This window comes from Theropithecus gelada, chromosome 13 (genome assembly GCF_003255815.1).
Source record: "Theropithecus gelada isolate Dixy chromosome 13, Tgel_1.0, whole genome shotgun sequence".
NCBI classification, from domain to species: Eukaryota; Metazoa; Chordata; class Mammalia; order Primates; family Cercopithecidae; genus Theropithecus; species Theropithecus gelada.
In genome coordinates this window covers 71,053,209-71,066,907 of record NC_037681.1, presented here as the reverse complement: position 1 = coordinate 71,066,907, position 13,699 = coordinate 71,053,209, and the positions used below count along the sequence as shown (strand labels likewise).

Genomic DNA, 13,699 nt, shown 5'->3' with positions numbered 1-13,699 from the left:
CTTTACTCTTAGATTATTACTTTCTGTCCTGATTCTTTCATTCCAACATCAAGGTGAACAACTTTTAATTTACTATTATTTCTGATCTGTATAGTTTCTAGGAATAATCTTAGATTTAACTGTTATAGGTACAGTTGATGCTATTCACACATTTTTTTAAGATTAGTGATTTAACTGTAGATACCTAATAAATTCTCTTTCTTAGATTGTTGTCTCATGGAATTTGAGTCTAAACCACGTTGGAATTACTTAACTTCCATATCCGTATTGATGGGACTACTTAGCATATGTTTGGTATAACCTAATAATATCTTGTGAGGATTTTCCATTGTTCCTACCCAATACACCCACATATCTCTAAGCCTCTTGCATACAAAAAGTTTTTGATCTTCCGTTAATAATCATTTGTTGCCTTTTATTTCTAACATATTTCAGTGGGTAATAATTCATTTTATTTATAAAATGCACCTCAGCTAGAGTACGGATTTTAACCTGTCAAAGTCTATTTAGATTATTGTTTCCTGAATGTTAGCCTATGTCAGGAATCACTTACAGAATCATTAAAACCCAAATCACTAGATTACAACCCTCTGGGTTTCTAATTCAGTAGATCTGAGACTGAGCCCTAGAATTTCCATTTCTAACAAATTCCCAAGTGATGCTGATGCTGTTACACTGGAGACTATACTTTGGATGCTTTTTTTTCTGTTTATGTAACAGAAAATGGATACTGGTAATCAACCAATAAGCAGGCCTACTAAAGTCAAGATAACATCTCTACATAAAATCAGTGAAATTTTAACAGATGCTCTTTTTATACAACTGTGACATTCAGCTCTAGGCTCCATTATATCTATAGGAATAATTTTCTGTTTAATTATGACAGCTATCATTGATTAAACACTGGTGGGAATATGTTTACCTATACTATCTCATTTAATCATCAAATCTCTATAAATTAGGTATCATTGCCCTTTTCTTAATGAGTAGGTTGAGCCTCAGAAAAGTAAGGTGACATTCCTAAGTTCACACACCTAATAAGTGGATGATACAACTTTCAAACCCAAGTTTACCTTACTTGAAAGCAGAGACACCTAACCTCTTTTGTCTATTATTCTTTGGTTTCTGGAAATTGTAGTTTTACCTTCATTTTTATTTCCCTTTTAGACATATTATTAATTTAAATAACTTGATACAAATGTCCTTGTTGCTTTTTCCCAATTTTATTAAGTGAGAAAAAGAATATTACATAACTAAAAAGAAAAATAAATTTAAGGCTCTGCCTTGTGTAATGCCTATTAATGTTTAAATACTGTTCTAGAAGGTGAGTACTTTGAAAAATGTGTCTTGTCAGGCACACGCATGCATTGTCTTGTAATTCCTGAATATAAAAAGACTATTGTGATAATGAATATAAAATAAAGCACGTCTGTATGCTTACATAGAAGCGTGGCAGGTACTCTGAGTTGCTGCTCTACAATATGGGCAGATTATTTTTCTAAGATTGTAGTTTTATTATTTTTAGAGTTTAGCGTTGTTTCTCAATTGCATTTCTGATAATTTTTGAAAAAAACAAAAACCAAAATCTGGATCTTCATTAGTTCTTGCTTCTGATCTTTTCTTCTGCTGTGCAGGTCAGAGAGCAAATAGCTATTTGATAAAATGGCATCTCCCCAAACTGGGCTTGTGTTACTCCCCGTTTATTTGCTTAACACTGAAAGAACTATGCTAAGGAATATTGCTTTGAGATTTTTTTTAAAAATATGCTAATTTTTTTTTTTTTTTATCTCTAATGCCATGGGATAAAGATCAGTAGACCACTTACCTCTCACAGTTTGGAACACAAATTAATACTGAGCAATTAAGTGGTTCTTATTTCTTTGCTACAAAGAACTAAGTTGAGTTTAGTGGTTCTTAGTTCTTTCTTAAAAAGAACTTTGTTACAAAGAACTGGCTGGGCGCGGTGGCTCAAGCCTGTAATCCCAGCATTTTGGGAGGCCGAGGCAGGTGGATCACGAGGTCAGGAGATAGAGATCATCCTGGCTAACACGGTGAAACCCCTTCTCTACTAAAAAATACAAAAAAATATTAGCTGGGCGTGGTGGCGGGCGCTTGTAGTCCCAGCTACTTGGGAGGCTGAGGCAGGAGAATGGCGTGAACCCGGGAGGCGGAGCTTGCAGTGAGCCAAGATCCAGCCACTGCACTCCAGCCTGGGCAACAGAGCGAGACTGCGTGGCAAAAAAAAAAACAAAAACAAAAACAAAAAAAACTGTTACATTTCTTCAGGTTTCCTGGACTTGGGAGGTCTTATTATTATTACTACTTACATAAAATACTATTTTTGTTTTTATTATTGTTATACCTATTGCTGTTATTATTATTATTGTAGAATTAAGATATACAATATTATGGTTTCTGAATTTGTGAATTCTCATATGCTAGGCTAAATTCAATAACATTCAGTAAAGAATGCCTTTACTGAAAAATTTGTAATAGAAATGTGATGATAAGGTACATGTACATGTTTAGAAGCCATTTTCAAAATCATCTGTTTATATAAAGTAAAATTACAGAAAATTCTCATTTATTCACTAAAACAGACACCTCAGAGGCTGTCTCTTTTATATTAATAGCATCTAATTAGCTGATGTCTGTTTTTCTATCTTTATAAAATCTGTATGTTTATTTACTAGAAAATATATTTAGTTTATACTCTAAAGCTATTTAGGTAGACTGTATTCCCTTTTCACCCTTCTCTAAGATAGTTCCTATTGGTGAGGTTTTACTGTAACAGTTATTAACAGGGAAGTTTATAAGAGTTGAAGACAGTTGTGAAAGTGTAGAAAATACAGACGTAACTCTGAAATTCATAAGTGGCATATTCCCAATCTGGTAAGTTCAAGGATAAACGCTGCACATGGAAATTTTATTAGGAAAATTCCTTTATGAGGGATTATATTGCAGTTTTTCTTCCATTCTTCCTACTTCTTTCGTCCACTCTAAATGATATACAGTATCATTTATGCAGTATTTGGTTGGTGTCACTCTAAAGTCCAGCTGTTGTCAGTGAATGGCTGGCATTACAGTTTGAAGCCTTAATTGCAACAGCAAGATAAAAGATCTAGAGGGAAAAACATAGAAAGGGATAATTGCTCTGCTAATGATCATAGTCTACACTGTATCTGCACATGATGAATGGTACTGCATGTTCCAAATAAGCAAAATGTCACTTTGGTAATGCATTCATATCTATCCAAGAGAGGAAACATACAAAGGCCCTTTTAATTTTCCTTCATTACATGTCATTGGCTCAATTAACCATTATATATGTATACATATGTACAATTAAATTCTAATAAATTACCGCTTTCTCATTTTTGGCTTCTCTTAAGATTTATGGCTGTTAGTATTAATTTGTTTGCTCTACATAGCATTTTCCTCCCCCTTTACAGCAGCATGCCTTTTGAATCTGAACGTTCTTCTGTGTTTGCCCCATTTCAGTATTGCTTACTAACATTTAATATATTTTGCTTTTTTTTAATTTTGCTGACAAAGTTGCATTGATGAAAGCTGACTTGCAAGGTAGATAGCCCTGTGTGTATAAAACAAGACTGAAACCCCATAATACACAGTGGAAACCCTAAAATAACATATTTTACATTTTTGCAGTAACTGTTATTTGGGTTTGGATTTCATTTTTTTCCTTTCTTGAACGTTGTGCAAGAAGCCTTTGTAGTATAGTTTGTATAAAGGCTTTCAGTCTTGAATATGTTTGTATAGTGATTGCCTTTAGTGCTTTGATCATGCTTTTTTCAGTTCTTTGTTTTTCAATGTTCTAGTTATGATTCTTTAGAAATAGACTAGCATTCTTTTTACTTGTATGTTAAATGGGGGCATGTCATTTATATGGAGTTTTTAATTTTATGTTTTATTGCATGAAATCGTTAAAGCATGTGAATTGATACTTGCCAACATACCTATTCAAAACACCCAGCAATCATAACTTTATCCTTCTGAAACCTCTAGGGCATTTTTGCATAACTCTCTTCAGTTATTTTGCCAATCTTATCTCAATTTCATGAAGTTATAATCTCCATTTCTCATTATGTCTCTATTCATTGGTCAGAATGTTAAGGAGATCCATTCATTTTCTAAAATCCAAATGGTAATAAAGAATTATTGAAGTTGGAATGAGATTACCTGCTACGATAATCATACTAGAAGCTATGTGCTTGCTTTTGCTATTTGTTGGTTTAGTTTATGATTATAATGTATTTTATCCTATACTTGAAACTTAAGAAAACCTTCATATTACAGCCTCTCAGTTCCTAATTCAGGTGTGTGAACTAGAACTTTCAAAACGAGTTTGGACATATCATCTGAGGTGTTGGCAACTACTATATGTGATCTAGCTCATGTATAAAACACTTTTGGATTTTTTTTAAGAACCCAAGTTTCCTTTGGATTGTTTTGCAGGCCCCAGCACAACCTGCCAAGAGGACTCATGTTCCAATCAAGGTGTGTGCTTGCAACAATGGGATGGCTTCAGCTGTGACTGTAGTATGACTTCCTTCAGTGGACCACTCTGCAATGACCGTAAGTACCTCTCTGATTATGGACTGATACTCATCGTTGCTTCCAGTTACTGTTTGATATCTAAAGTCTAACATTGAAAGTCCTTATATTAACTCTGAGTCAGTCAAACTGTCATAACCCATAGAAGCAGTTGTTTCTACAGAAAGAACAGTTTTGAAATAATTGTTAAAGTGGCTAAATCCTGTGATGATGGTGATTCTTTGGTTTTTGGGTTTATTTATTTTTTAATTACTAATGATCACCTTGTTCAAAATAATGTTTTTCATTTCCAATATATGACAACTCTCCCTTAGTTTTTGAAAGAATCTTCATATTGTTTTATATTAAATAATACTTAATTTCGTATGATTATGTCTCAAGGGCTGTAATTTTAGTGAACGGTTACAGGTCTAATTTTTCACTCTGTGTACATCTCTTTAAGCCCATTGCTGCCTTTTACTTTTAAAAAAATACGTTCAAACATTATCCTTCAGGCATTCTCCCTTGTATCTTAGCAGCTTATGTTTTTCTCCTTAAAAATCCTTTGACTGAGTATTGCAATATAAGCATGAAAATGAAACACAACATTCACATTATATCATGGCATATCTGCTAGTGCCTAATTTCTATCACAGCAGTGAGGGTTTGAAGATGGAGTTAACTGATCTATAAGATGAAGTTCTGTATCTTAATGTTCAAGTAGGTCCTGATTTATAGCACATCATCAAAATGATAAAAGAATTTCATACAAAACATCGCATTCTGCCATATTAGGAGAATATTCCTGACAAATTCACCTGGTTGTAAAATAGAATACGTGCTATATGTTGTCAGTGCTACGACATTTAAGCTAAAGTTCCAGGATGATGGAATAGAAGATGTAATGATTGAAGGTTTGGATTTTGCAGCAGAGGCTGAATTTGAATGTGGATTTAAAGAAAGAGTAGAGCTTGTTCATTTTGACCTTTGTCTCTTTGAGACTGTATTCATGTCAACAGATATGTGCATCACAATGTAGAAGATGGGGTCAACCTCCAGTAATCCACTGAAGTGAGTTGTTGCAGCCTAGCAATAAAGTACAATTTACCTGCTGTCTTCAAATTTCCGTTCCAACATATTGACTATAGGAAAAACACACAACCAATACAGAGTAAAAATTTATGTAGAAGAGGCCTTTAACAACCATGCCACTGTAGATGGAGAAGTATTTGTTCTTTATTTTACTAGTTTCATCTCCCATAGAATTACAGTAAACCTGAAGCAATAAACATGTATTCAAACCATCATACATTTGTGAACACTGTGTTTCTGCAAGGCAAATCACACTTAAAACACAACAACGCCATTTTGGGTTATATAAACAACTTTACATAAAGTCTGAATAAATATATATACATAAAGCAACCTTACATGTGCTTTTCATAAGGATATGTATATATGTCTATAGACAAATTACTTCCTGCATTTGTTCGTGCTTCACAGAAAATGGCATAAATTTATTTTCAAGGAAAATCAGAAGACTGAATATTTGTTAAGATTTTATTATCGCAAATTTTTCATCCTGAATATGATCCTGACAGATGTATGACTACATGTGGTAGTTGAGAGGGATTTTTTTGGTGTGAAAATATTTTTCATGTTGCTAAAGAACTTTTTCTGCCAAACTATGCTTAATCTAGTTTCCATGTTTTACAAAACAGTTGCCATTTGGTTGTGGCAGACTGTGTATCCTCATATACCAGTTAAATATAAAGAATATAATTTTATGTATGTATTTGTTAGACTTTTCCTAAAGAAACATCAAGATACAACCTTAAGTATCATGCTGTCTTCAAATCATTTTTACAGAAAACTATTTTAATGCTGCTCTTGGGTGATAGTACTGGTGATGACAATGATAAGGCTATTTGTTATTTTCTTGTAAATAGGTAAATGTCATTCAATAAATGTGTCTCCTGATATGCCTCTTGCACGAATCAGCATTAAAATTACTTTAGAGAGCTCTCAGAATACATGCATTTTGATTAAATCATTACCTCTTAGTGGGTTTTCTGAAAATGTGAAATGGTTCCTTGGCTTATACATTGGAATTTCAGTGGTGGGAATACATAGACATAAATCAATATTTTAAAGCAAATCTTATTTTGTATCAATTATAATTGGTAGAAGATATAGTAGCAATTGTTACTTTGAAGTTGTGGAATTAATAAGCAGTAGAAATAGCATGCAACACTTTCCTCACTTTTTAAATGGATCAAAATAAATCTTGTCTCTACATCTCACTGTTTTTCTATAAGATGCACAAATAAAATTAGTGTGATTCCTGGGATTTTAACAAACTCCTTTACTGTATAGAAGGTGATTTTTCTTTTAAAATAAAGCCATTTAAGGCATTTCATTTCTTAATGAAATTTTCATCTCTAGGTTAGTTATTTATTCATAAATTCTGTGACTGCAGCCTCCAATTACATAGAAAACAAAAAAGAAAATAGAAATAAAACTTTTTAATGGGGGAACGAACATTCCACATTACAAATGAGACCTTCCCTCCCCAAAAATAGAATTTCTAAATGTCATCTCGCTGATAAGTTTCACAGAGTGGGTTAGGGTAACTAGAAAAATTTATTTATATTAGCCTGGAGATATAATTAACAATGGGAAGATGGGAATACTTTATAGCTTGTAAATGTAATCTTGGATAAATCACACTAATTAATTGAACTGAAAGGAATCTTTCAAAAAGAAGTGCTATTCAAAATGATGCCAAAGGTTGTTTTTAGAGAAATGTGTTTGCGAAACCCTTTCTTCCCTGGAAAATTGCCGTCTAAGTGACCTACTCATTGACAAAACAATTGTTCTGTGCATGTGTGTATGTGGATTTGCATGTGTGTGTGTAGGGTAATGTCATATACTCACCTCTTCAAGTTTTCTTCCATACCAATACCAAATTTTAGATCCTCTGTGTAATTTTTCTGATATATAATGTAATTTCTTAGCTGTCTCCCATTTCTTTTTCCTCTTTCTGCTGATCCATTCTGTGCCTCTCTGCCGGTTTTGTTCTTTCTTCCTATTCCTCCTAGATTAAATGTCATCATTCTCTTCTAATTCTCCTATCCAGAGGCAATATTTTTTTTTCTCCTCTGGCTTCCTATATAATTTTGTTTATGCTATTTGATTGGCCATCATTTTTTCCTTATAGTTACTTGTGTTTAGTCTTATCTCCCTATAAGACTGTACACTTCTACTAGGAATAATATTCTTCTTTGTTTCCTTGGTTTATAAGCCCAGTGTTTTTTTATAGCGTGCTGCATGTAATTGTAATAACTCACTAAATCAAAGCGTGCTAGATACATGAATCTTGCAGAATAATTTCAAGTATATCCTCAGTGTCCAATACTACTCTCCAAGTTAGTCAATGTGGAATTCATGGACCTCAATGGTCTGACCCTAGCCTTCATGTTCATACTCATCTATTGCAGAACCTTGTCCATATGGCATATTACTGCCAATTTACTTATTCACAGCTTTCTGAACAACATTACACTTTCCAATTTCCTCACCATTGCTTATGGTAATTTCTCCACCTGGAAAATGCGTTCATTCTACCTGGAATACATTCTTTCACTATGTCTGCTTGAAGAAATATAATTTCCTTTTCAATCTCTACTAAAACTCTTTTGTCCCATGGAAACTTCCTTTGTTTTCTGAGCTTGACATTATTTTTCTGTCTTCTGAAATTGTAGGGAATAGTGTGCTGCACTACATTGTATGGTGTAGCTATTTATGAAATTTCTCTTGGATGTAACCATTTGCTGAGCACTTACTATGTGCCAGTTCTGTGCTAAAAGTTTACGTTCATTATAAATTTTATATATCACCTATTAATGCTTACATATTCCTCCACCATCATCACACCAGTGTGCTACACAATAATCTTTTTCTGCTTTCACCTGGTGGTCCAGAATAGAATTTAACCATATTAAGCTAACTTAATGTCAGGTTGGAGAAGATGAATATGGCTATGACCACATGGAAAATAGCGAACCTAATAACATTGTCACATTACATTAGTATAGAAATGTTGTATGCCAAATTACAGTTCAGCTTCAACAGTGTCTGTTACCATAAGGGAAGAATATATCATAGTGCTGTTATTTTGGTGCTACAGCTTAGGAGGGTGTGAGTTCTGTTTTATTAAAAGGCTATTTTCAGAATTCTAAACTTTGCCAAGAGAAAATCTTTCTGATAGGAATTTACTGTATCTTTCATGTGAGAGTTAGAAACATTCACTGAAACAAGAATAAAATACACTTCACTGTGACTTTTTACCATGACATTTAAAAGTATCTTCAGCTTTGTTTCTCAGCTTCTTTTGTTGTTTGAAAGAGAATCCAATATCCAGTGTCTGAGCATCAATATCTGAACTAATGGAAGTGAATCATAACGTATATTTAAAAAAACCTGGATTCGAGTAACATTATTTCTCTCCCATTTAGAGCTGCTAGTAGTATTAAGCTGTGAGGTGATTTGCTGCTGGTGTCACTTAGGGCTGAATAAAATTTAGCAATTAGCTATATCCACAACCAGATACCTTTTGTGAGTATGATGAATTTTATTAACCTTGATTTTTTTCTAAATGGAAGTCCTTAAGCTGTTTAAAGACATTCATAAGCAATATTTACTGAAAACACCTTTAAAAAACTATGGGGAAACAGGGTCATACCTGCTTTGGGTAAATGATAAAGGATTAAAATATTGTTCATACTAAGTAAGAAAATGTAATAAAGGACAGAAAATAAAGCATAATGTATGACAGAGAAATATAATACATCATAGAAATGCTATCTGCTACTATTTTATGTAAACTTATCTTTGTTCTTCTTGTGAGTAATTGACATCATAAAAGTAGATGTGTAAATGGAAACATTGGTCTTTTTATATTGTTGTTGGGCAGCTGAATAATAGTTTCACTCTGTATCTATATGAGAAAAGTTGGGTGGGGAGAAAAACACCAAAAAAAGGGAGTGGAGTAATGCTGTATTTGAGTTATCCATGTTAGTCCCTTGCACTGCTCAGCACCTTGATGATTCAACTCTCAGCAGCCTTTGAGTCTGTGAATTCTGCCACCTTGGCCCCTAGAAATCAAAAAGGAAGCAGACCCAGTCAGAATGCTTTCTTTACTTATGGATTTTCCTGCTAGTATGCTCTAATTTTTCTGGCTTCATTAAAACTCTGTCTGTGTAGACCTTAATTCGGCTCAAATGTTAGCACTCCTCATCATCAATCTTATAGGTAAATATGGAGGTGGCTTTCAGTGTTGGCCTTACTGTGGTAACACTATGCCATCTCACCAGAGCCCAGCTAACTAGAGCTGCATTCAGAGGAGGTTTTGCTAGTCACCTTGACTAACCATTCTCAAGGAAAGACAGTGGTTTTAGTTATCACTAGATGCTATTCAAATAGATCTATGACCATAGTCTTACCTGAATTTTTTTTTTCCATGTGAATGTATTATATCCATGTTTATCATGTTACTTCCATCTGTAGCAACACAACAGGTACATAATCAAGGCAGGGTGGGGATACTGCCTTAATCAGAGGTGCTAACTTTTGAAACTTGAAGATATTAAGTTTAATTTTACTTTTTATATAGATTTTACTTCTGTAAAAATGATGTACCAAAAGCCTGTGTGAAGAAACTGAAGATAAATCACAGTGAATTATCAGAACCATGCAAAATACCAAATAAGTACAAATAATAAATAACTTAGTATGACAGATTGAATAAAGAAAATGTGATAAGTACACACCATAGAGTACTATGCAAACATAAAAAGAAATGAGATCATGTCTTTTGCGGGATAATGTATGGAGCTGGAGGCTATTATCCCTAGCAAATGAATGCAGGAACAGAAAACCGAATACAACATGTTCTCACTTGTAAGTGGGAGCTAAACTATGTGAACTCATGAACGCAAGGAAGGGGGCAGCAGACACTGCAGTCTACTTGAGGGTGGAGTGGGAAGAGGGAGAGAAGCAGAAAAGATAATTATTGGCTACTAGGCTTAATACCTGGGTGATGAAATAATCTGTACAACAAACTCATGTGATACAAGTTTACCTATATAATAAACTTTCACATGTACCTCTAGACCTAAAATAAAAGTTAAAACAAAAAAAGTATCATTTTATTAATCAGGAAGATATTTAAAGAGAGTAAACTGTTCAGTACTTCTCCCACTTTATGAAATCAAATTATCATGAGTATTTTTAAAGTATAGGATTAAACATAATTAGCTTTTAATTTATGAAATCTTTTATTTTAAAATAATATAGTTATGACTGGATTTGGAAAGAAGTGTTAGATCAAGCCTAGGTTGTTTCTATACTTTGTTGCTGTGGATATGGCTAACTAGTGCATAAAAAGAACTACAAAAAATTTATGTAGATTACATCAACATATTTCAATGCTAATATCATAATTAATATGTATTATATGCATGCCATTTATATTTTATAAGCTTTACCTTATTTTTCTACAAAAATATCTGATTACTTTAAATGTAAAAAGAAGAATACTGAAGCATAAATAGATTTTTAAAAAATTTATGCCGGGCGTGGTGGCTCATGCCTGTAATCCCAGTACTTTGGGAAGCCGAGGCAGGCGGATCACAAGGTCAGCAGTTCGAGACCACCCTCACCAATATGGTGAAACACTGTCTCTACTAAAAATACAAAAAAATTAGCCGGGCATGGTGGTGCATGCCTGTAATTCCAGCTACTCAGGAGGCTAAGGTAGCAGAATCTCTTGAACCTGAGAGGCGGAGGTTGCAGTGAGCAGAGATTGCACCATTGCACTCCAGCCTGAGCAAGGAGACTGAAACTCCGTCTCAAAAAAAAGAAAAAAAAAATTATGGATACGGCCGGGCGCGGTGGCTCACGCCTGTAATCCCAGCACTTTGGGAGGCCGAGGCGGGCGGATCACAAGGTCAGGAGATCGAGACCATGGTGAAACCCCGTCTCTACTAAAAATACAAAAAATTAGCCGGGCGCGGTGGCAGGTGCCTGTAGTCCCAGCTACTTGGGAGGCTGAGGCAGGAGAATGGCAGGAACCCGGGAGGCGGAGCTTGCAGTGAGCCGAGATCGCGCCACTGCACTCCAGCCAGGGGGACAGAACAAGACTCCGTCTCAAAAAAAAAAAAAAAAAAAAAAAAAAAAAAAAATTATGGATACATGATAGTTGTACATATTTAGAGGGTACCTGTGGTATTTTAATATAAGCACACAATATGTAATGATCAAATCTGGGTAATTGGGTATCCATCATTTAAAATATTTATCACTTACTTTTGTTGGGAATGTTCCAATTCCACTCTTCTAGCTATTTTGAAATATGCAATAAAATATTGTTAACTATATTTGCCATATTGTGCTATCCAACACTAGCTCTTATTTCTTCTACTTATCTGTATAATTTGTATACATCAACCAACCCTTCTTCATCCTGTTCACCTTTCTACCCTTTATGGCCTCTGGTTACCACCTATTCTACTCTATGCACTACTTCCAGGAGATCAATTTTACTAGCTCGTGCATATGAGTGAAAACATGTGATATCTGTGTTTCTGGGCCTGGCTTGTTTTACTTAACATAATTACCTCCAGTTCAAGTCATATTGGGATATATATACCATTTTTTTTTTTTAATCCATTTGTCCATGGATTCTTAGATTGATTTCTTATCTTGGTTATTGTGCATAGTGCTGCTGTAAACATGGGAATGCAATTATCTCTTGAATATACTGATTTCCTTTCTTTTGGATATATACTCGGCAGTGAGATTGCTGGATTACATGGTGGTTAATGTGTTTGATTTTCTGAGGAACCGCAAAGCTATTCTCCATAGCGGTTGTATTAATTCACATTTCCACCAGCAGTGTACAAGCATTCCTCTTTTTCCACATTTTTGCCAGCATGTGTTATTTTATGTCTTTTTTGTAATAGCCATATTAACTGGAGTGAGATGATATCTCATTGTGATTTTGATTTTGATGTCTCAATGTGATTTTTGCATTTCTCTGATGATTAATGATGTCAAGCTTTTTTTTATATTCCTGTTGACTATTTATATGCCTTCTTTTGAGGAATGTCTTCTTTTGCCCATTTTAAAAATTAAATTATTTGTTATAATTATTTTATGATTGAATTGAGTTCTTTATGTATTCTGGTTATTAATTTTTATTTGGATTAATAATCTGCAAATATTTTCTCCAATTCTTTAGATTGTCTCTTCTCTTTGCTGATTGTAAGGCATGAATATTTTAAGTAACTTCTTGGGGTGAAATGGTTAGTAATTGGCGCAAACAGAACTTGAATATATCTGTCTTCAAGGTCATATTCTTTTTTGCACCCACAATCTCTATTAAAGAGGGATAGATTCAATAATAATGCAGTTGAAATTCCCCAGCTGCAAAATTCCCTAGAGAAGTTAGTAATAAGTGTGCTTTAACACTGTGTAACATTTTTCCATGCTTTCCTGATTCTTAATTCTTAGATGTAAATTTAAACCTTATGCTCTTCCCCTCAACTGCTCAGTTGGCACTTCTAAAGATGAGTTAAAAATTCAGAGTAAGCTGTCAAAAGCATATTGTCATTAACTTCCAGTTCTGTTATTAAAAAGTACTGATTATGAAAGAGACATGGGAATTTTCTGTGATTTTTCCATGACAGCCTTTCTGAGTTTCTCAAAAATAATAATCTAACATTTGATAATGAAACCAGACAAAATACTTCCCCAAGTACTTTTGTGTGAATCAGATTCACAATGTGTACAGTGGGAAATCAACGGTTAAGACTCAGAATTGTGTTGACCAATGAATGTGTGCCAAATGATTTATTATGTTAATTATACCTGAGTTTGTTCTTTATACAGTTGTTGAGGGAGAAAGAAAAAAAGACAAAGTCAGAGGTTAGCAGTGTGGCCTATGATGGTCTTTGGTAGATACACAGAGAAATACAAGAGGATGTATGAAGCCCAATGTATTAAAAGTTAATACAAGATTAATAGTAAAGACCAAGGGACCCTCTTTTTTTTTTTTTTTTTTTTTTTTTTTTTTTTTTTTTTT

At 33.9% G+C, this 13,699-nt stretch overlaps 1 protein-coding gene across 16 annotated transcripts in view; it reads left to right on the top strand.

Moving 5' to 3' along the window:
* NRXN1 (neurexin 1) overlaps positions 1 to 13,699 on the top strand; it is a 1,133,364-nt gene that overhangs the window by 569,311 nt on the left and 550,354 nt on the right. For all 16 annotated transcript variants that reach the window (XM_025353854.1, XM_025353853.1, XM_025353851.1 and 13 more), the window contains one exon: positions 4,477 to 4,596. In XM_025353854.1, coding sequence (XP_025209639.1) covers positions 4,477 to 4,596 — 120 coding nt within the window. The remainder of the gene's footprint in view (positions 1 to 4,476; positions 4,597 to 13,699) is intronic.